This window comes from Bombus affinis, chromosome 10, assembly GCF_024516045.1.
Source record: "Bombus affinis isolate iyBomAffi1 chromosome 10, iyBomAffi1.2, whole genome shotgun sequence".
In the NCBI taxonomy this organism is placed as follows: domain Eukaryota; kingdom Metazoa; phylum Arthropoda; class Insecta; order Hymenoptera; family Apidae; genus Bombus; species Bombus affinis.
Genome location: NC_066353.1, coordinates 2,477,081 through 2,498,051, shown reverse-complemented (window position 1 = coordinate 2,498,051; position 20,971 = coordinate 2,477,081). Strand labels below are relative to the sequence as shown.

At 33.2% G+C, this 20,971-nt stretch overlaps 2 protein-coding genes across 13 annotated transcripts in view; one reads left to right on the top strand and one right to left on the bottom strand.

Annotated features, from left to right (window-relative positions):
• Nucleotides 1–179: 179 nt before the first annotated feature.
• On the top strand, nucleotides 180–10,540 carry LOC126921443 (CD63 antigen-like). Of its 2 annotated transcripts, none has more exons than XM_050733048.1 (5): nucleotides 180–420; nucleotides 8,697–8,885; nucleotides 8,983–9,159; nucleotides 9,283–9,486; nucleotides 9,691–10,540. In XM_050733048.1, the coding sequence occupies exons 1-5, from the start codon at nucleotides 361–363 to the stop codon at nucleotides 9,763–9,765; spliced, it is 705 nt and encodes a 234-aa protein (XP_050589005.1). In that variant the 5' UTR covers nucleotides 180–360; the 3' UTR covers nucleotides 9,766–10,540. The 2 variants fall into 2 exon arrangements, with proteins under 2 accessions (XP_050589005.1, XP_050589006.1); XM_050733049.1 differs by lacking the exon at nucleotides 180–420 and adding an exon at nucleotides 2,218–2,399.
• The window catches only part of LOC126921419 (uncharacterized), a 392,226-nt gene continuing 379,950 nt past the window's right edge, over nucleotides 8,696–20,971 (bottom strand). For 6 of the 11 annotated variants that reach the window (XM_050732990.1, XM_050732989.1, XM_050732993.1 and 3 more), the window contains 9 exons: nucleotides 20,229–20,477; nucleotides 19,274–19,538; nucleotides 18,294–18,747; nucleotides 17,795–18,059; nucleotides 17,026–17,395; nucleotides 16,532–16,821; nucleotides 16,117–16,350; nucleotides 15,746–15,896; nucleotides 8,696–13,738 (listed from right to left, as the gene is read on the bottom strand). In XM_050732990.1, the coding sequence (XP_050588947.1) occupies nucleotides 13,485–13,738; nucleotides 15,746–15,896; nucleotides 16,117–16,350; nucleotides 16,532–16,821; nucleotides 17,026–17,395; nucleotides 17,795–18,059; nucleotides 18,294–18,747; nucleotides 19,274–19,538; nucleotides 20,229–20,477 (2,532 nt within the window). In that variant the 3' untranslated portion in view covers nucleotides 8,696–13,484. Of the gene's footprint in view, nucleotides 13,815–14,154; nucleotides 15,129–15,167; nucleotides 15,663–15,745; nucleotides 15,897–16,116; nucleotides 16,351–16,531; nucleotides 16,822–17,025; nucleotides 17,396–17,794; nucleotides 18,060–18,293; nucleotides 18,748–19,273; nucleotides 19,539–20,228; nucleotides 20,478–20,971 lie in introns of those variants that run through there. The other 5 variants (XR_007712335.1, XM_050732992.1, XM_050732998.1 and 2 more) reach the window with 5 other exon arrangements.

Genomic DNA, 20,971 nt, shown 5'->3' with positions numbered 1-20,971 from the left:
TTTAAAATTGATCGTTAAAAATTTCAGTAAACCCTTCGGTGAATTTCATATTCTACGATTCATTTTTTTAATGTTACGTTATCAAAATCAACGGGAAATTTATACAAGAGCTTTTTTAATCTCTCTAGATAAGACAGGTACGGCGCTATTACGCTTCATGACTGAAACTCGTTTCGCTTAGCGTCAGTAGCGTCAGTTGAATGCGAGACGTCAGTGTTGTAAGTGTTGCTGTTCTTGTTCGTGCCGTCCTTTAACCTAACCTGTTGAGCATCTTTCTGCGTGTCTTCCGAATCACTTCTGGTATTTTAACGGATTTATTTTCTCGAAACAGAAGTTGCTGGAAAGAAAAAAGCTACGAAGATGGGCTGCGGAATAGGAATGATAAAATACCTGCTTTTCATATTTAACTTCATCTTTGCGGTTAGTATATATTAGTATTAATCTAACATATTCCATGATCTTTCCTATTTGCCTATGGCGTAATATTCAATTTATATTTTATAATTTTCCAATGTGTTCTCGTTTAACAATTTATCATTTAAAAATATATTAAAAGATAAATGAAATGAAAAAAGCTTGTCTGCTATAATGATAAAAGCGAATGCTGTGCTTATGAAATGAATGTTTAAGCGAGCAATGGTGTTACTATTTTTCTAGCATTATTCGAAGACAAGCTGGTAATTTACTAAAGAGTATACTGTAGCCTGTCGTTTCACGATGCGATACGAATAGATTTTACGCCGTATTTGATTTGTAACCTATCATCATTGCTATTTTTGAATACTGATTATTTTGAATATTGATCTCTTTTAACTTTACTGTTTTTTTTATGATTTTTTATTAATTGCGTAAAAGGAGCTTAGTAATCGAAAAATTTTAGTAAGTTTTATACGTGAATTTGGTTTTATTCAACAATTTTGATTTTAATACTTTCATTAACGTGTTCTTATTTAAGAACTAAAAAATAATGATTTTTCTTCTGCTGTTATAATGTTATTAATTATGACTACTCGCGTATCAATAACAATACGTTATGGAAATCTCGCAATAAATTTAACGCTTTCTTCGTTGACATTATCGCGCCAATTAGCTGTGAAATTTGATATTTCCTTAATATTAATCATTATACGGTACTTGAAATAGCAACAAAGATAACAGTGAAGGGTGGGTCACAAATACTGAGTCAGAGAGAGTTTTACACGGTTGTTTAAACATACGACAATGTAAATGACAAGCCATGAGTCATGAGTCATACGATAAGAAAAACCCGTTGTAGTTGAAAAATACCAAGCCTTTCGAGAACTGTCAACACTAGGCGATGTTTAGCAAAATATACAAAATAAGTTTTTTTCTTTACTCAAATATATTTCAGTGACGGATATAAATCTAGATAATTTATTCTATATTTCGCATTTTTTTGAATTCAATCTTTTCAAACTATGAATAGTAATAACATCGAATTAAAATGTAGGATAAATTTAAATGCGCATTATAATATCGTTACATGCATGTAAATATGTATAAGTATAAATAACATTGCGCAATTCGATAAAATATTACCAACAACTGGGGATATCACGTGTTTCGAATGGCGTTAAGAAAGGGGACAAAGTATATATTCTTTTCGACTATATATTAAATAATCGATGTAACGATTCAAGTTGTATTAGAACTGTGGTGTACTCTCGATTTTATAAAGTTTGCTTAGATAGAGTAGTTGAAGTAGAACATCTATATCTCAACTTCAATAATTTTTTCTATAATTTAATCTCAAGATAAAAATTTAGTCTGTAAATCGATACTGATCAAAAAGTAAAATTCCGTAACATTTTTAGTAATCTAAAACATAATCTTTTCTTGGGAAATTATCAATGGAAACGATGTATAAACTGCATGATTGTAAACTCATGCTGAACTCATATCGTTCTTTCCTTATCGAGATTTTACGTTTTTATCTTAAAGTTACGTTGCTGATCTCTCGCAAGCACGTTCTTCTCTCTTCGTCTTTTTTAATAATAGTAGTGTTGCATATAATGTTAAGAAATTGCATTCTCTTGCAAATGACGTAAACGCGAATCATTGGCTGCCAGGGAATCCCGAATGATGAGTGTGTGTTGCATTGATGGACGAGGAACAGAGATAGAATGAAGAGACTTTTTCTCACGTATTTCTGTAGATACACTAACTGTAGGTATTTTTAATGCTCGTTCCGCGTTCGTCTCGTTAGATCAGTGTGCGTATCGCCTCGATCGTCCTTGTGACGTTACGCGCGTTTCTCTTCTGTTTCGATTGTGTCGTTTAATTTTTCGTCATCAAAATCGAGTGGTGAAAAGATCAAGATGAGTTGCATCTCGGATTGTATTAAATATTTGCTTTTTATTTTTAATTTTATATTTTTGGTAAGTAAACTTCGAAGCCAATAAGCTCTGCAAGATCACGATTCAAAAACCTTTAAACTGTTTTACCTACCAAATGGTCGGATTATAGATGGCTCTTCTTCTTTCTTAAATTTAGGAAAGGAATAGTTTATAGTGGAAGAAAAAAAGGTACTAAAAAGAGTTTTAAATATTTCTTAGGGAATCTGTCGAGACTAGGTTTAGTTACCAACTGGTTTTCTATTTGTGAAACAGAGCAAGAGAAAAACAGGAAATGGAGTTGGAATTTTAGGGTTGTAGAAATAAGAAAGCACGTTCTGATGTTTAACTGCCACGATAAAGCTGGGGTATTAGATCACAACAGTTTGCATGTTTTACAATGGAATTGCGTCATTTCTTCAGAGAAACTCCCCTCCAGTCAGAGAAAAACTGGATGTAATTCTGCTCTAAATTATACGTTTTAGTCAAGGTTCGGTTGAACTGTAGTATCCTTGACATTTTATGGATCGTTAAGAACGCACCTTTATATTTCGTTTCTAAACACTATCATATTATTCAAGTAACTCTAGCATGTATTTTACATATATTACATATATTTTGCATTAATATTTCATAATATTGAATGAATTCAGAGTTCATACAGTAATTCATAGTTAGAAATGCAAATTACATATAATGAGATGTGTTTATGTCAGAACATTTTATGAATAATAGGAATCGTTGCAAAGAGAAATATTCTGTGTATGTTTCACTATAGTTGTTGATATCTCTATGTTAATTAAAGGAATCGTTTCTTGTATTGTGCGTTGTGTCATTAAGAATTCTTACATAGCTAGAGTTTTAGAGTACGTTAGTGTGAAATTTAATCGCTATCACAATGTAAATTCAGCGTCATGCGGTATTTGCTCGTGATTATGGGCATGTTCTGAGATATCTCGCAATTTATATATATGACGCCATTTTCCAGGAAGTCTGAAATCGTGTTAATTAACGCCGATAATAATACTAGTAACATTAGCATTGAAATATTAAAATAAAAATATTACAGCTGAAAATTACGTTTTGTCTATTTAACAATAAATGTTGAAAAATAATTTTAAAAAATATTGAATTTTCTGAACGGTTTGTTTTTACATACATAGCACAGCTTCCTAGTGAGGTGCCGTAAAGCTCTTTGATAGTCTGTATGTTTTGGTAAAGAAGTTGTGTATAGTGAATAAGTTAGGTAAATCGAAGGCATTTTCTTGATTTTCTTGTATAATTGCCGATTATATATATCGACATTTGGAAGAGAATGGTTCAATCAGAAAAATACTTCCACCAGATAACCGTATTCATTATTTCAGTCAAATCTTGCTTTTCTTCTAACCATTTTGCATATAATGATACATAGTCTTTTTTTTACTCACAGTCTTTTGTATTAGATTTTTTTATGTAACGTAGTAATTTTCGAGCGTACCACCAGGTACTGTGAGATCAGTAGTTACTGGTTACATCACGTACGAAACATAATCATGCGATCGGTAGTACATTTTCTTCTTTGTCTTTGTCCATTATGAAAAAGTACAATATTGCAAGCACGTCTAGCGTCGAATAAACTTAGATTAAATTGTCCACTGTGTGATTTCTATATTGTAGATAAAATTTTGGCACAGAAACCTATACAAAATTGGCACGTAGAACTGAATGAAATTCGGAGGTTGCCTTAATAGTTTAATAGACGAATGAGATAATATTTAAGTATTAGCATTTTTAAATTTTAATTTGTTACGTAAACGAATAAAAAGAATCAATCAGACTGGTTGTTTGACTGAAATAACTCGAGCTGGATTCTTTGTATGCCAAACAATCGATGTATACAATTCATCTATTTAGTATATCGCTGATAACTCTTTCTCCCTAATCAGACAATTAATCCAACACGAGTAAAAGAGATTGCCTGACACGTTGGTCAGCTATCGAATTTATTGAAGATAAACTTAAATCTCATTCTGTATTTTGTGAAACGATATACATTACACATACTAACGCATGACGTACTCCAAATGTTTTACCAGTTTTCTACGCGATCAATAATTCATACGAAGTAGCAATATAAAAAGGAAAATATTCACGATAAATTAGTCGATCTACAAAGCAAGGTTGCACTATTTATTTTATGTATTTAAATATTTATTTAATATATCATTATCATATAAACCTGCTCTATCGTATTTACATTGTGTATTTAATATTAGTGATTAATCTTACGCAAAATTTCTACCTTAAAATCATGATCTATATTAATCTATATACATATACAAACAATTAAGTTTATATTAAGATTTATTTGAGGAATCGACTTGCGTAAAAAGGAATCATGGTAACAAGCTAATATATAAAAGCGTACATGAACATAGTTCTCGTAATTTTTTAACGCATTCGTGGAACGCAGTGGATCGACTTTTGTAGCATTTCACAAAGATAAGTATCGCCGGAAGTACACGATTTTATTCTTTCTAAGAATAGAGATAAATATCGGATCAATGGTGAAATAACCGGTTCCGTTTGCTTTTCAAAATCTTTCATAAAATTCGGCGACTGTATCGCGTTTCATTATAGTTTTGTTATCACGAACTTGATTAAATATGCGTCAGAAACTTTGTCCTGGAAATGTTGACTCATCTGCGTTTCAGTATATTTCAGGTATTTTGCACGCAGTTACTACAAATGTATAGCTACGCATGCGAGATTTTTCAAACAGAGAAAAGAAAAAAAAGACGTTGCTCGTTTGGCAACGTTTCTTTTGTGTCGCGACAGAATACTTTTCAAGGCTTCGCTGTTTTTCAAACCGAAAACAGGTTTTATTAGCGTTCTAGAAAACTAGCAAGATAGTTGATTTTTCTAAAATTGAAACGATTTCCATTACGTGACACAGTTGAAAATATATATTTTTTCTTCTTTTTCGTTTTATCTTATACTTTGCGGCATTGCATGTTTAAAAGAACGCTAGATGATAGAACGATGATACTTTATATCGTCAATTAACAGCAATAACGTGCCAATAAGTATCGTTCTCTGAAACTATCAGTACGCCTATAGTAGTTTTAACTGCAAGCATTAAGCTTAACGGCTAAATTGATTTATGTACTCACAAAACGAACTGTTACTGGCGTTAGAATATTTTTTCCTATTCGGAAATGTGATATGTATTAACATATATGAATGATATTTTCTGTTTAAAATATTGATCTTTCCGAATTTCTAAACTGTCTCTTTCAAATATTTGATAATATATTATGATTTATTGTTAACGTTGCTATTAACGTAAATAACGTAAAATAAGATTATTATTAAAAAAATAGCTTGCATGGTACTGTATTTAGTTTCATAGTTTTTCATTAAATCATTGATTACGATCTCAAGATAAACTCTGTGTTATTGAATATCGATTATATTTCTGTTGATTTCTTGGAAAACTTGGTATTATCTATAAAATTGTCCAGAATTGTTTATCAAATATTTCAAGCTACAAACTACCTTTACACGATTTTCATTTAGAAAGTTCCAGATGGCAGACCTTGGCTTTTCATTCAGAAAGAATCTTTGTTTAGGCGGAGATATAAATGAATACGAGAAACAAACTGCAAGTGAAAAGAACGTACAGTTCAGGCAAAGTCAATTCGAAACTTATTTCCATCGACAGAGACGTATGTTGTTTCAGAGGAAGTCAGTACCGAGGCATATGTTGAATAGGATGATGTCATCTAGTTTGAGCGATCAAGTTTATAGCTTGTGCGTTCTCTATTCTCTGACTGTTCATGTTATCACGTTTGGGAACATTGTGTCCGATTAAACCAGCTTGATATGACTTCAAAAGTTCTTAACTCTTAATTCCTACAGTGAGAGACATCTTAGACGTTACAATTATCATGATAATTTTCTCTCAAATGACGCTATTTCAATTATCTTCGTCATTATACACTCATATAAAAATTTTTATTTAAGTAAAAATATTAAACAAAAATACGATTAATTTTATGGATATATAATCAAGTAACAACACATTTTAATTGGAGTTCAACAATTTATGTATCTTCTTCTTCTTATTCATCGAGAATGATAGAGAAAAGCACAGTATCATAATTTCTGAATAATGCATAGATTAAATAACATGCTGTTACGCTTTTTTTTATTGGAATTTATCCTCGACAAAATACATCACGCCACTTAGAATCAGTCTTGAATTCCTATGAGCTCCTCCGTGTCAGGCATTAATCATTTAATAAGAGTCTGTGCATCGATCCTCAAATTGTTCTCAATTCTTTAAAATCTACCGTAGAAACTTGTATAATAACAATAATAATAATAACTTGAAAATAACTACTCCAAGTAGATCGAAGTGTACAGTCCTCTAACTCGAGGAAACTATAGCCGAAGAGTTATAAGCAGATTTCAAATGATAAATTCACGTCGCGGACTAAAAATTGCGTGACAGACATTCGCACATGTCCGGCTCTCAGCATCGATTACAATAGTTTCAAACATGCGCGAGACACAAAGGAATATACTACAATATAAAGTGTCAAGGATACAAACGGCGTATTTACGTATCGATATACAATTGGCTTTACTCAAGCGAAGTACAACCATTGATTTGTTTATTCTCGTAAAATATAATTTAACTTCTAAAACTAGAATCTCACCTAGTTCTAAAAAAGAAAGTTACGCTACATTAGAATCTTTTTCTTTAATTTGTGAAAATGAATTGTTCTGATAGCGAGTACAATGATGTATGGTTTAAAATCAATAGAACCTAGAAAATTATTAATTGTTATTAATTTTGACAAATTCAATATCGTGAATTTTTAATTCTGCTCGATTTTCCGCGATCTCAAATGATTCCTAACCGATTTTGTGATTAGACGTTGCCGAAGCAGCCTTCGAGATTGCTTTTTTTCTCAATTCAATATTTTAAGAAGTTATTTATCTGATCTCGATGCCATAATCAATATTTGTGCACATCTAATCTAAACGAAACTTCGAGCAATTGCAATTTCACTGAAATGTTTATCGATCTATTTCCTACCTTTAATCAAATGATTATACTCCATAGCAATATCTTATCATTGATTGCTTAATATCCACGAGTGCTTACAGTTTACATCTTACAGTAGCGATTATTATTATATTTCTGATCGGTAGTAAAATTCTACGAAAGATTTGATATTATCTGTAAAATGGAAAAATTAATAACTCCGTTTTATTAATAGCATTATATGTTTACAACTCCTAAAACGTTAATTTTAGAGAACTTTCCTATGATAACATGGTTTCGTGGAAGAGTATCTATTGTGAAGTTAGTTATCCGATTAAAAAAAGATATTTATATCAATCAAAATTTATATTTCGATATAATCGTAACAATGATATGCAGAATTTTATTACTTAGAATCTTATTACTTAGATTGTATTAGTTAGAAAGACTTACGTATGTTACGTTCTTGTCTCTTGTCTAAAAAACGTTTCAAATATCAAGCAGATAGCATTATTATTGATTTTGTTTTATCAAGACACTTGATATTAACAAGAAAATCCAATTTATATAGATACTGTGCTTAGCTGTTAAATATTACATAAATAAAAATAAAATTTTTAGAATATTGTATTCTTCTCGCTGTTTCTTTTGAGTCATCGTGGGTTTTGGTAAATTTGTAAGTAATATGGAGTGCAGATAATTTACATTACAGAAAGGCAATGCTGATTTAAAATTTTATTGATAAAAGGTCCGTTCATATTACTATAGGAATTTACAACATTTCTTTTTTCTTGTCCAACGTTATTTATTATCTTCTTTTTTGGTTGCTCATTTCTTTTGTGCAAGTTATACGATTGAATGTGTATTTTATTGAAAAGATCCTGATTTGCTCGAGGTCTATTGTCAGTATTCTTTGTTGAAAGTCCGTTCAACTACCACCTGGCTCGCACCTGGAACATGACCTAAATTCACCTACGGACGGCTGCAATCGTAGTATACCGTCTACAGAATGTTCAATGCTAACCGGTTAATATTGTGCAATGTGATGTAATAAGTTGCTATCTTAACCTTCAATCGGTATATATATTTAGAAACTCGACGATCCAATCGATTAAAAGTGGTACAAAAATTAATTTAAAATAAAATAATATTAAATATTATCAAATAATCCTCCAATTGATATTTTTTGTAAATTTTATATTTCGTATATTTTTATATCTCGTATATTAGACATATATTATATTTTGTATTATATTTACTCAAATTGAATTCTTGTTCATCCTTGACATTTTTACGTGTTGCAGATATGTGGATTGGCTATTTTAACTCTCGGCGTTATTGTACATCTGCAAGTGTCAGAAATAACCGATCACATTGATACCAATCTTTTATTCCCATCGATAACTTTGATCGTTATCGGCAGCATAATCTTCATAATATCATTTTTCGGATGCTGTGGCGCCATCCGGGAGAGTCATTGCATGACAATTACCGTAAATATATTGATTATATTTATCACTTCAAATTCCACTTAACATTTTATTATAAAAATATTGCTTAATAAGATACAAATTATTTTTTCTCTTTTAGTTCGCATCGTTCCTTTTGTTCATCTTGATCGTGCAAGTGGCAGTTGCTGTTTATGTGTTTGTTGTTGTTAAAAACAACGATGACAAGATTAACATCACAGAGAGCTACGACAAACTATTTAACAATTACAGTGTGGACAAAGACAGCAGAGAAGTGGTTAATCTTGTGCAGAGTAGCGTAAGTAATTTTACGGTTGTTAAATGAATGAAAGTATTCGTTTCTTGAAAAACATTCTTCTTATCGAAAAACATCCTATCTAAAAACGTTATGATATATCAAATTCGGATTGCTTTTGTACAGTTGCATTGCTGTGGTGTCCATTCTTCGAAAGATTTCAATCTCCACAACCTCCCTATTCCGCCAAGTTGCTGTGGCTTAGCAGAAGGGCAAACCTGCCCTTTAAATGATGTGTATAAGGTAGGCTGTGTGAATGAACTAAAGGATGCGATCTCCAAAGCTGGAACTATACTTGGCAGTTTAGCTATTGCTATTGCCGGTGTTGAGGTAAGTTTTTTTTTATTGCTGTATTCAGTAAATATCGTGTTAGTCGTAAATAAAACTAGTAAACCGTGTATTTGTGCCGATTTTCACGATATTTTATCATTTCTTCTGTGTTTTATGTATATGTACAACATAAAGTATAGTGTACTATAAAATATAGCAGGAATATGTAAGATCTGTATATAAATTATGTATATCATGTTTCAGTTGATCGGAATCATATTCGCACTTTGCTTGGCAAATTCTATACGGAACGCTGAACGCAGGGGCTACAGAGTGTAAGAGTTCAAAGATAAATGAAAGAAATATATATTAAAAACGAAAAGTAATATAATTGGTAACACTACCATTAATAATTTGATCTTAAGTGACAGAAGAAGTGCAGTTATTCTATGAAAACAAATTTAAATATTTTTTTAAATGGTAGATCAATGAAAACAAAGACAGGAAAAGTGCCTGTTTTTCTAAGTTGAAGCACGATTTTTGTTTAAATTTTGACCTTGGTATGTAATATGAAATGTGTAAACATGTTATTTAATATATTTTTAATTTTGGTACATTTCTGTTAAATTGGATATATTTTTTTTATGTGCGACAAATAAAATAATTGTAATAATGATAACCTGTTCTTAATAATAATAATTGGTGCAAAACGTTTCTAGAGATTCGATACATTTCATGTCTATTCTTGTTTGCATAACTTTTGTATACATTCACATATATATAATATAATATAACGTCTTTTGCACACAATTAGCAAAAATTGTTATTGATGCACCAGAATATCAGATCATTTTTTATAATATAAAATTAAACATTACGGAATATTCTGGTAAAACAATAAGTTAAGTCACATTGCATTATGTAGTTCTGCGACTATCATAGGAAAATATTTTTATAATGATATTTTAAAAAATACATATGTATTACACAGTGCTTTCAGATGCTTTTATAAAATACTGTTTATATTGTTATTTGTACAGCACACATTCACTATGTTTTTCAGAGGATGTCGAAATATATACTATTTCTTGTAATAAAATTTATTTGATCCAAATTTTTAAGATTATTAACATATTATTTTGTCTCTCTAAAAGAAATTACTCTTACATTTTACGAAACTTGAGATTATCATACTTTTAATTTATGCATCAGTATTTAACTATTACAGCTATTTACATGCAAATGAAACATTCACATAATTAACTTACTTTTATTATTTATTGAAATATTTGTCTATCTTAATGGACAATATGATCGAGTGGACTGATAATATTTATATGTATATCAATAGTATTTTTATAGGAACGGTTTTCTAGATTGAACATCGAATATGCGCCTTTACATTCGTTATATTGTCGTTATTTATTAAGTTCAAGAGAGGATAACTTACATCTGTTGTGCTATAATACATACTATTTACAATGTCCCAATCACGAGTTTGTATCTATCGATGGATTTTCTTTCTTTCAATTGGGATAGAGGATCAGTGCTTTAATCATCGCATTTTCGATATAATGCATCTCACACGTACCTTATTAACTATCATTAAACGATTACTTTGAGACTGCAGGATATAAGTTGTTTTCGTTTGGAACTTCTTCGTTGTAGTTATTAAATATTAAAATTAGCGATGCGGTAAAGTTTTATGTAATCATTAGATATAAACAATAATAATATACTGGGTTTCAATATAATATGTATGTATAGTATTTTTTATCTCTTTTAACATAAAGGATGAATTGATTATTCTAGTCTCATACACATTGTATATATGATAATAAGAAACTGTGTGTAAAAAATGGACTAATGGAAAATACAACTCTATATTCGTACAGTCTCCATTTCAACATTGAAAATGTTCACCGTGTTTAATATATATATATATATATATATATATATATATATATATATATATATATATATATATTTAATATATATATATATATATCTACGTGTAAAATATTTCAATTTCTATCGACTTGATACCTTAAACATTATATGAACTATATTATTTCTAGTAATTTGACCAAACGCAAGTTAACGATTTATTCCGAACGTTATATGTTCTTGAAATAGTGTGAATTATCTTGTACAAATTATGACGAAATCATCTACTTGGTACGGCGTTTTGATCATAGCGTTACTTTTTTTCTGTTGCGAGTTTTTTTTGCTTACGTTATTTCTATCACCTAGGTATGACTCATTCGCCGAGCGTATTTTAAATATATCCGTTTGAATTTGAACTTCTTCTATTTTATCTTACAGATCATAAGTAATACATTCAATATATTTTCGTTGAAGACGGAACAAAACGTTATATCCACTCATAGCGTACATATAACACGTGTCTCATACCAACAACAGGATATTAGAGTATGTCCTCAACGTTTATTGATGATCGACGAAGAAGAGTACAAATTCATATTCATACAAAATCGTCGAGTACTCTTAATCTAAATTTTTCTAAGCTCAATTTTGGGAAGATAATACGCGACATCGCATTCTTTAAATTATATGTTTTGGTTTGAAAAATGTAGAAACAGTTATTCTATCTAAATATTTTAAAGATACGTTCCAATCATGATTTGTTGTAATAGATTTCTGAACCTTTAAAATTCTTTATGAAACGTATATTAAAAGTGTAAATTAAATTTCATGTGCGTAAGAAGTAGATTTTGTTAAGATCACCTGATATTTTATGATCTGCCAAGATCATCAATGGAAGTATTATTTGAAATTTGTATTCAAGTGTACAGTAACCTATAATCATAGTTCCAGTCTATGATATTTTTCTCATGATAGTTCATATATACTGTACATATTACACTAATAGTATTTTTTTGTATATATGTATAGACCACCTCTTAGATAATATTATCCATACTTTAATGTTTATGTGTATATAATAATTAAGGAGTCTACTTCCATCTTGTGAGCAAGAGCATACTTCAAGTATGATAAATTGTTCTAGGACTTTTTATGTATATAAAGAAAAGATAAAAGGACATTCATCCAACGTTTTGTTCAAAGAAAGTTTTCAAACAAAAAATAAGCATTAATTCTAGAAATTATATATCTAAGTTTTCATAATAAAGTCAAACAATATTTTTTATATTGTGATTATCTCAATAATAATTTATATTCATATCTAAAACTTTATAAAAATCTTAATACACCATGGTATTCAAGATGCAAGTAGATAATGAATAATTATTCTTATTTATAAGAAAACCAATATCCTATTTACAAATTTGAATATTTACGAATATTATAACAAGTAGCAAGTCATTAGACACCAAAGAAAGATGTACATCTTGAGAATCTCTATGATAAATAGGCAAACAATATAACAGTACCTACGTTTAGTGGCTTTTATTTCGTTAATTTATTTAATAATTAATTTTGTGCAGAAATATTCATGTTTATCCAAAAAGGAGGTACGATTTAAAGCAATAAGAGAGTATAAAAAAAATTCTTTTTTATACTACCGAATTTTCTTTATATTTTATATGTTATACTATGAAAAACGAATACACATTGTTGAAAATTTGTGTCGAAGATTTTTAGGGTAATTTAACAAAAATAAATAGATATCGTCGCAATAACACTATACTGACCCTTAGCAAAACACCCGTAGAATATATTCGCACAAGAAGAGCAACTTGTACGTTTCCATCGAAATTATATGCAAATTACTCGCTGTAAGTGTACGTGTAATGTAAATGTACGCGCGACTTAACAAGAGTAATAAAAAAAAAATCAATGTACCCTTCAAGATGTTATGATACAATTTGTCTCCGTAGATTTCAGTTTCATGTACTTATGTACTTTTGATACAGCATTGAAGCTTAATACCGGCGCAGCATAAGTTCACCATAGTGTAACAAAGTATGCGCGCTGACCTACAATTAGAACAGGATATTTTTCCTACCCTTACAAGAGTGCTTCCATCGCGTCAACGTGCAATTTTACGATAGACTTCTACGTCGAAGCTGATCCTAGAGAGGAGAAAGCTTCATGATGTCGCTACGAAGCTCTGTAGGTGGTGTGTCATCCAAATCGATGAGACTAGCGTTCGAGCCTGTCGAGGAAGGTGCCACGATCTCGTCGAGGAAGTCAAACGAGGCCACAGCTTCGCGCTCCTTGTCTCCGTATCGCACGAAGAAATCGTCACCTCGTCCGATGATCGACGGCCTCGATGAACCCCAGGTTGACGGCAATCGCAGCACACGGTGTGCCTGGGCCGCCGATGCTGAGAAACCAAGCGCAGCGGGTCAACATGCCTCAGACCTCACTTGATCTCTTTTCTCTTTCTTCCTATACCGGCTCTAGCAGACACAGAGTAGCTCGGCTTAGCACTCTTACACGTATCACGTTCCTCTCTCTTTCTCTCCCTCACTCTCCTTTATCATAACGTATCTGTCCATTTTTTCTCTGCCTTCCATTGCCACGTGATCGTTTGTTGATCTCTCTCATGAATGGGTACTTTCGTATGGAGAGTTTTAAATATTGGCAAGTGCTCGATTTTCCATGTACGATTTCGTGACAGCCAAACAGCACAGTTGCAGATATGTTTTGTAAAATTTATTTACGTAGATGTAACTTTGGAAATACTGCTATGTAACGTTGATATGTTTAGAAAGAAACTGATTCTTTTTCGGTTATTTACCTGCAAGTACATGTTATTTGTCTGCCACGAATAACTTGACGTCTGATTGAAATAAATGAAAATGAGATATTTATATACGAAAATTATTATGCTAAAGGTTAATGTACTAGGTATGTAAGGTTTGTGTCTTACTTCTGTGCTTTTTCTTATAAGATGACGAATAATAGGAAAATGATTGAAATAGAAATAGTGGAAAAGTCGAACACCTGCCAATGACGGAAATCAACCAGTAGTAGTACTTTTCAGAATGAGAGAGAAAGTAACTGTTTTATATAATCCTTGACGCAATTCCAGACGCAGTTAGATTAGATACAATGACAATATATAATAAATAATAGAACAATAGAGAAGTATTTACATAACATATAATTTTTAAATACGAAAACAATTTTCAAATATCTGTTCTATTTTATTAACTAATCAAACTTACTATGTATCTGCGTACAAATTTCACGTATATTCTAGTTACAAAATCATCCTAAATAATAACGAACGTTATTTTGTACGTGTAAAAAAATAAATAAATAAATAACAATATTATTAACACATTACGGACAAATTTTCAGGAAAAACTATAGACATTGCCTTTATTAAATGTTTAAAAATAATAAAACAAAAAATATATGTAATATAAAAAGTTGTCAAACGCATCGTTCGTAATGTGTTAACCGACGTTAAATCGGAATTTATTAGATATGTATATATCGGATTTTCATTCGTTTAATAGCAAAGGTGGAATTGCGTAAAGGTGACTCATGACGAATTCGTTCGAACGTCTTCTGGTTAATAATCGGTTAGTAAGCCAATAGAAAATCCGTTGTAGCCGTACAGTTCACGTTGGATCAGGCCAAAATAGGTCCCGGTGAAACGATTCCTCCCAACTGGCATGTCGGTTACAGAAACTGATCGTCACTAAGCCGAACTACGTAGCTTTTCTTGTGACAATCAAAGCACACCGCGTAGGAGCTACCATCTGAACAGAAAACGTGGAAAAGGCTATGTACAGCGAGGGCTACTAGCGTTCGTGTTCATGTTCCGTTTTCTTTTGTAACTGTACAGTGACGGGGTGTTAATCGGCCAAAGCCACTTAACAGCGTGACGTGTTAATGCGTGTTGGTGTTCAATCCACGCTAATATACATACTTATTATTGTGAAAGTTTAAAACGGCACTGAGCAACTATTTTTATTTAACTTTTCCATTTACTTTAAATACATTCAAATATTTCTTAAATGAACACATTCTGCGTGAAATAAATTATTTCACATATTGGAGTATAGTAGCGTGATTTTTGATACTGTTGTTAGTAATGTTATTTCGAATATGATAAGCGGAAGCGATTCTTTGTTTCACAATGCATTCTTGGAAGAAGAAACATGTATATATATTGAACGAAAGGCAGAAAGACGTCGAGATTGAAAGTATGGTCGAGATTCGCAAGCTTTGAAATCTTTTATTTTAATAACCTTTGTGTCTGTTGAATTATATCGTGTCCAGCGAAAGATACACTTTATAGATAGGAGAAAGTATCTCAGAGTGATGTGCAAGATTGGACAAGAAGATGTACTACTAAGGAATTGTTAATAAATACCTTTCTTTTGTCGTCGGTATCGGTGTAGTCTATGTAAGTGACGGTAATCAGGTGGTTCATCCCCCGAGTCACTTCCGGCTGATCCGCTGCTCGATGTCGCCGAAGAACTTTCACTGCTTTCTAGCATCACGTCTAATAAATTGGCTCTTGCCTGGAGAAATATGAATTTTATGTGAAAAAAATGATAATTAGGTAATTATTATTTTATAAATTTAAATTCGCAATTTTTTAATTGACCAGTTAACTGCGGAATTTAGTTTTAGAAACCTCTCATGGGCTTAGGTCATGGAGTGCATCAATAAATACAAGCGACGACGAGTCGCAGTTAACTGGTTAAAATAACTATTGAATTTTTTACGACTAGTACTCACTTTTGGGTCGGTAAAGTCAATATCTCGTTCAACGTGAACCCATCCAGTCGGACAGCAGCAAGCGAGATCCAATTTTTCAAGCGGCACCTGGGTTTCTTGGGTAACGGTGTTCTCTTCACCTTTTCTGATCATTCGATTCAGTTCATCTATCACATCTTTCGACGTGGCACGTTCGTGAAAGCTCAGTGATCTGTCTCTGCCTTCAACTAATAGCGGTGCTCTTGCTGGACTTACCTAATGAAAACGTAATGTCAAAATACTGTCCAAGCAATGAGGATTGAAATAAATTTTCAATAATATACATAAAACATTTAAAGCTTTGGAAAAAACACATAAATGAAAATTAAAACAAAGATGTAACTTTTTAAATTTTAAATTATGATTTTTCGTTTCAAATTTTTACTATAGAACTTACAACTGTGCTTGGTGTAGAGGAAGTAGCAGCTTCCTCGTCTTCCTCGGGAACGGCACCTAATTCAGACGGCGCGACTGTAGTATAAGAAACACCACCATTGCAAGCTACCGCACTGATTATTCTCTCCTCCGGCGCTAAAGAGGGTACGGGTATCTGATCGAGCAAATCGTCGTTACTGCTCGTTTCAGCAATGTTCTCGATGTTGCTGCTATCTTGATCGACAGATGTTTCTATTTCGGCGCACATCGCCTCGGTTCCAGACTCATCCTTGTGTTCGGTTTCCTCTAGAACTTTTTACATAATGTTTGATCTTAATTCGTGTCCGGAGATATTTCGTTATTAGTTTTCTTAAGTATTCTTTTCTTCCAACAGTTTTGTTGCTTAGAATTGTACCATTAATTTTGTGTTGTAACACGTGAACTTAGGAATAAATTTTGAAATAACAAAATACAGCAAACATAACGATAAGACATATAAACATGAAAAGAATATACCTTCTGTTGCAAGAGTTGCACTATTATGTTCAAGTAGATTATTTGGCAATTCAGCCAAATACATTTGTTGTTCAGCGATAAAGGACAACACGCTCTGCAATGCTTGTTCCCTGTCCGGTGGAGGTCTTCCGCTTCTCGACGATGTGCTTGCCAAGCTTTTCGTACTCTCGAACTTTACCAGTCTATAAAAGTCTCTGGTGAAATCCGTGCCAATGGATGGAGAGTCTGGATCATCGCTGCAGCCGGATAATGCCGCAGAGGATCGTTTGCTGGAATTTTCAAATGCTCCTTCTTCGCTGCTCCAGGAAGCACCAGGACTCGTAGCATATGGCCATGACCCAGTCGCTCTGGCATCCATAAGAAGAGCAACCTAGGTAACGAACAAGAGATTCCCAAATAAAAATTGTATACAATTGCATTGTTTAACGAATAGCCTAATTTAAGACTAAGTAGAACTCTGTTTATATGAATTCCAGTTATTTGAACCAAGTTGTATTCAATACCCGGTTAAATTAATTCTTGTTAGTTAAATCCATTTACTTAATCCACTTAAATTCACTTAAATCCACCGAACGTAAACTCTTACCATTGAATGAAAGATTATAAAGCGGAGAATCGGTAGACTTTTATTGTATGAAATCTAATTACATAAATTAGCTTTCTACCGGAAAATTTGTATAAATGGAGTTCTATCGGAAATTTATCAATTGTTAAAACCATATCTAATTTGAAGAAGATATAAAGAAGCAATGTTGTTTTCTATTTTTACCAATTCGCCTCCTGTTCTATCAGCAAGGTAACTGGCACCATTCCACAAACATTCATTCGCGTCTTCTTCCAATTCCAAAGGATTATGTTCCTTGATTGCTGGAAGAGCTGGGGTGGTAGTGGTGGAGGGCTCCTTCCATACCGTAGATTCATTTTGAACAAGGTCCTCGGTGGACAACGAGAAACTCCAATCTTCCAGTTCTGCTCTGTCGTATTCCAACTCGAGGTGATCTCGATGTTGTTGAGCACTTCTGCTGTCGTCCAACCTTTGGGTTACAAAAATTTCAATTTGTTTTCCTTTTCAACCCATACCATTGTGTTTTACATATATTCAATTTTAAATTGAATTTACTGTCAAACCAATTTGATCGTCACGATCAATTTCCAATAAAAGTAAATTAATAAAAGTAAACGAAAAAATCATATTACTTTTTTTTGATAATTTGTGATTACTACGGGAAGAAAAGGACAGGGAAGTAAGTAGGAAGTTATGAACGAACCTGAGCCATTGTTGCACATACTCGGCATCCCAGCCTTCTTCTTCGACTAGAAGAAGAGAAGAGGATCCCATGGGGCTTGGTAGCTTGTACGGCGTGAAATTGGTTGTAGTGGTCAGCTTGAGGCATAGGTGACTATCAGAGAAGCTGCGCATCACGTGCTGATACGGCAGCAAGTCTTTGGTAGGGGGATAACTGTGACGTGGATTTATTCCTACGGTGAGATTCAACGGCAAAAACAGCACGTCCGGGTCGCCAGCGTCGAGGGCGACCAGCCGTGCATCCGGTGAAACGTCTGCCTCGGTCTCGTCTGTCGCCTCCTTTAGATCTTCTAACCCTCGGGATGGCTCCTGTCGAGCACCCTCACCCTGTACGTCGCTGGACATCGTTGAATAACCCTCGTCTCTGTTCCCACTTTCTGGACTCTCGCTACCTTCCTCTTCTGACGGTTTTTGTGCTGAATTATCGCGGTGAGCATTACTTTAATCTTATTATCTTAGCATTTGTGTTAATTGTTAATACTATAATGGTACTGCAGATATAACGAGTAATGCGGGTAATTGTCGTACGACTATTGTGAATACTTCAACTGTACATTTGACTTATAAGCATAATGCTTATTTTAATTCTGGCTCTTTCAAGTCATATCGTATCCTTAATTCTTTTACGAGCGAAATGTTTCTTAGACTGTGTAAACAACTTTTTCCTTTTTAATAATTATTATTAAATATATATATATATTTGTGATCTTTTTATAAGCGAGATGCAATGTACTAAAATTAGAATCAGTTTTGTTGAAAGTAAAATATATCTACCGTTTAATTAGTTACTAAAATTTGAAACTACAATCTAACGTGGAAGGATTAAAGATTTCACACGCACAACGTACAATCACACGTGGAATTATCTAATCAAGCCATATATATTTTTAAAACGATTACTCGTTCATAGAACATATTTCTATTTGGTATTGATAAACGTACCCAAAGGTCTGTTTCTTCGACATTTCGTAGCAGCCATGACTGGTATCTGTAAATTGAGCGAGCGTGGCCTTGATAAGGGAACCCAAGCTGGGTCCAGACCAAGAGCAGCGACTAGTGCCGCCGGTCCAGCTTCGAGGATTCCTTGAATCAATTCTGTCGGACTTCCAGGATTTGCGGCCTGGGCCAATAATCCTGAAAGTGCTCGATTTTGAGCCTCCAGCTCTCGTATACGCCTCTGCAATGCACCGATTTCTTCCCTCAGACCCTATACAGCATAAAGAAACAATAAGTACGCCGTTTTTTCAAACATAATCTTAGGAATGACAATAGAAAGCGCGTTAGCGGACGAACAATGAGGATTTCAAAGTAAAATGTTGAAAATGTGATTGGATAAACAAGCGTTTGCTACACGAAAACTAGCATTAAAGAAAATAAAATATTCTTCTGTTCGTTGTTTTTCCTTCTACGTGCTAAAAGGTTCGAGCAACGTCAAGTTATTCGAACACAGAAGATTGTCTCCTGGAAAATATTGTTAAATATATTCGTGTTATTTAATCGAACTAATTTAGTATGCGTGAACACACACTTGCAGCTTTGCAATCTCGCAGCTCAGCAGATGGATTAGACGGGATCGACATTAAGGGTGAAATCTGGATAACCATTGGTAGATTTCTTTTAAACGTAAAAGAGGAGAAGAAATTAAACACAAATATTATCCCGTAAAGGCCAACGTCTTATACTAGTCAACGAAATCGACTCAGAAGTATGAGTATATTTTAAATGCAACATAATTTACTTCGATGTCACAAATCATCAAATAATTAGACATAAAGATCGAATGACGTGAGTATTTCATCGCGACAAAAGATGAATAAAAAAGATGAGAATTAAAAGAGGAAATGAAAAGAGAAGAAAGACAAGTCGAGGACGTGGTAACGAGAGCATAGCAATGAACCTTTTGGGATAGAAGGGCGCGGACCACCTGGTTGGCGACGTCGTCCAGGCACCGCTCGTACTGGCGACGCTGAGCGTCCGCGTCTCGTGCCAAGGCAGCGTGTTCCGTTTCCAAGGTCGCCAGACGTGCCACCAACGCAGCATGCACCTCACCAGCACATGCAGCCTCCAAACCGCGCAGCTGACCCCTCATCGACTCGTTCTCCAGCTGCAGCTTCGAAATCTGAGCCTGATACTGATGCACGCGTGCCTGTTGGCAAACGAAAAACAAAAAATAAAACGTCATTAACGAAAAAGCGGTTCAATGTAACTCGCGTCACTGTTCTAACTCGACGAGGTGATTACAATAACTCGAACCAGGATTAGATTTGAGTTATTTAATTTTAAGTGGATTATAAATGATAATCTTCGTCACGTGAATCGTAGAATACAAATGAGAATAACAAATATTCCCAAATTATATGTAATATTTAATTCAAATTCTCGTAGGTTATAGCATCAATTGAGAAATAATACAAATGGCACGAGAAAATAATAAAACTTTTTCTCAGATGTTTCAAAACGATGGATAAGAAAATAAAGGAGCGCTGCTTTGCTTACTGAGAAATCGGCAATAATTTGTAAGGCTATGGCGATAATTCGAAGAAGGGACGCGCCTCCTTGGTGACCAACTGCACTTTTGTCAAGGATTCGGCGCAGTTCCGTAGTCAGAGTTAATAACACAAGCGGTCGTTATTAGCAGAA

Bases quoted from the DNA above. Each gene is read 5' to 3' on its own strand.
- LOC126921443 (XM_050733048.1), top strand. From the start codon at position 361: ATGGGCTGCGGAATAGGAATGATAAAATACCTGCTTTTCATATTTAAC. The intron at 421-8,696 runs GTTAGTATATAT...TACGTGTTGCAG, and splicing joins TATTTAACTTCATCTTTGCG to ATATGTGGATTGGCTATTTT. The intron at 9,487-9,690 runs GTAAGTTTTTTT...ATCATGTTTCAG, and splicing joins TTGCTATTGCCGGTGTTGAG to TTGATCGGAATCATATTCGC.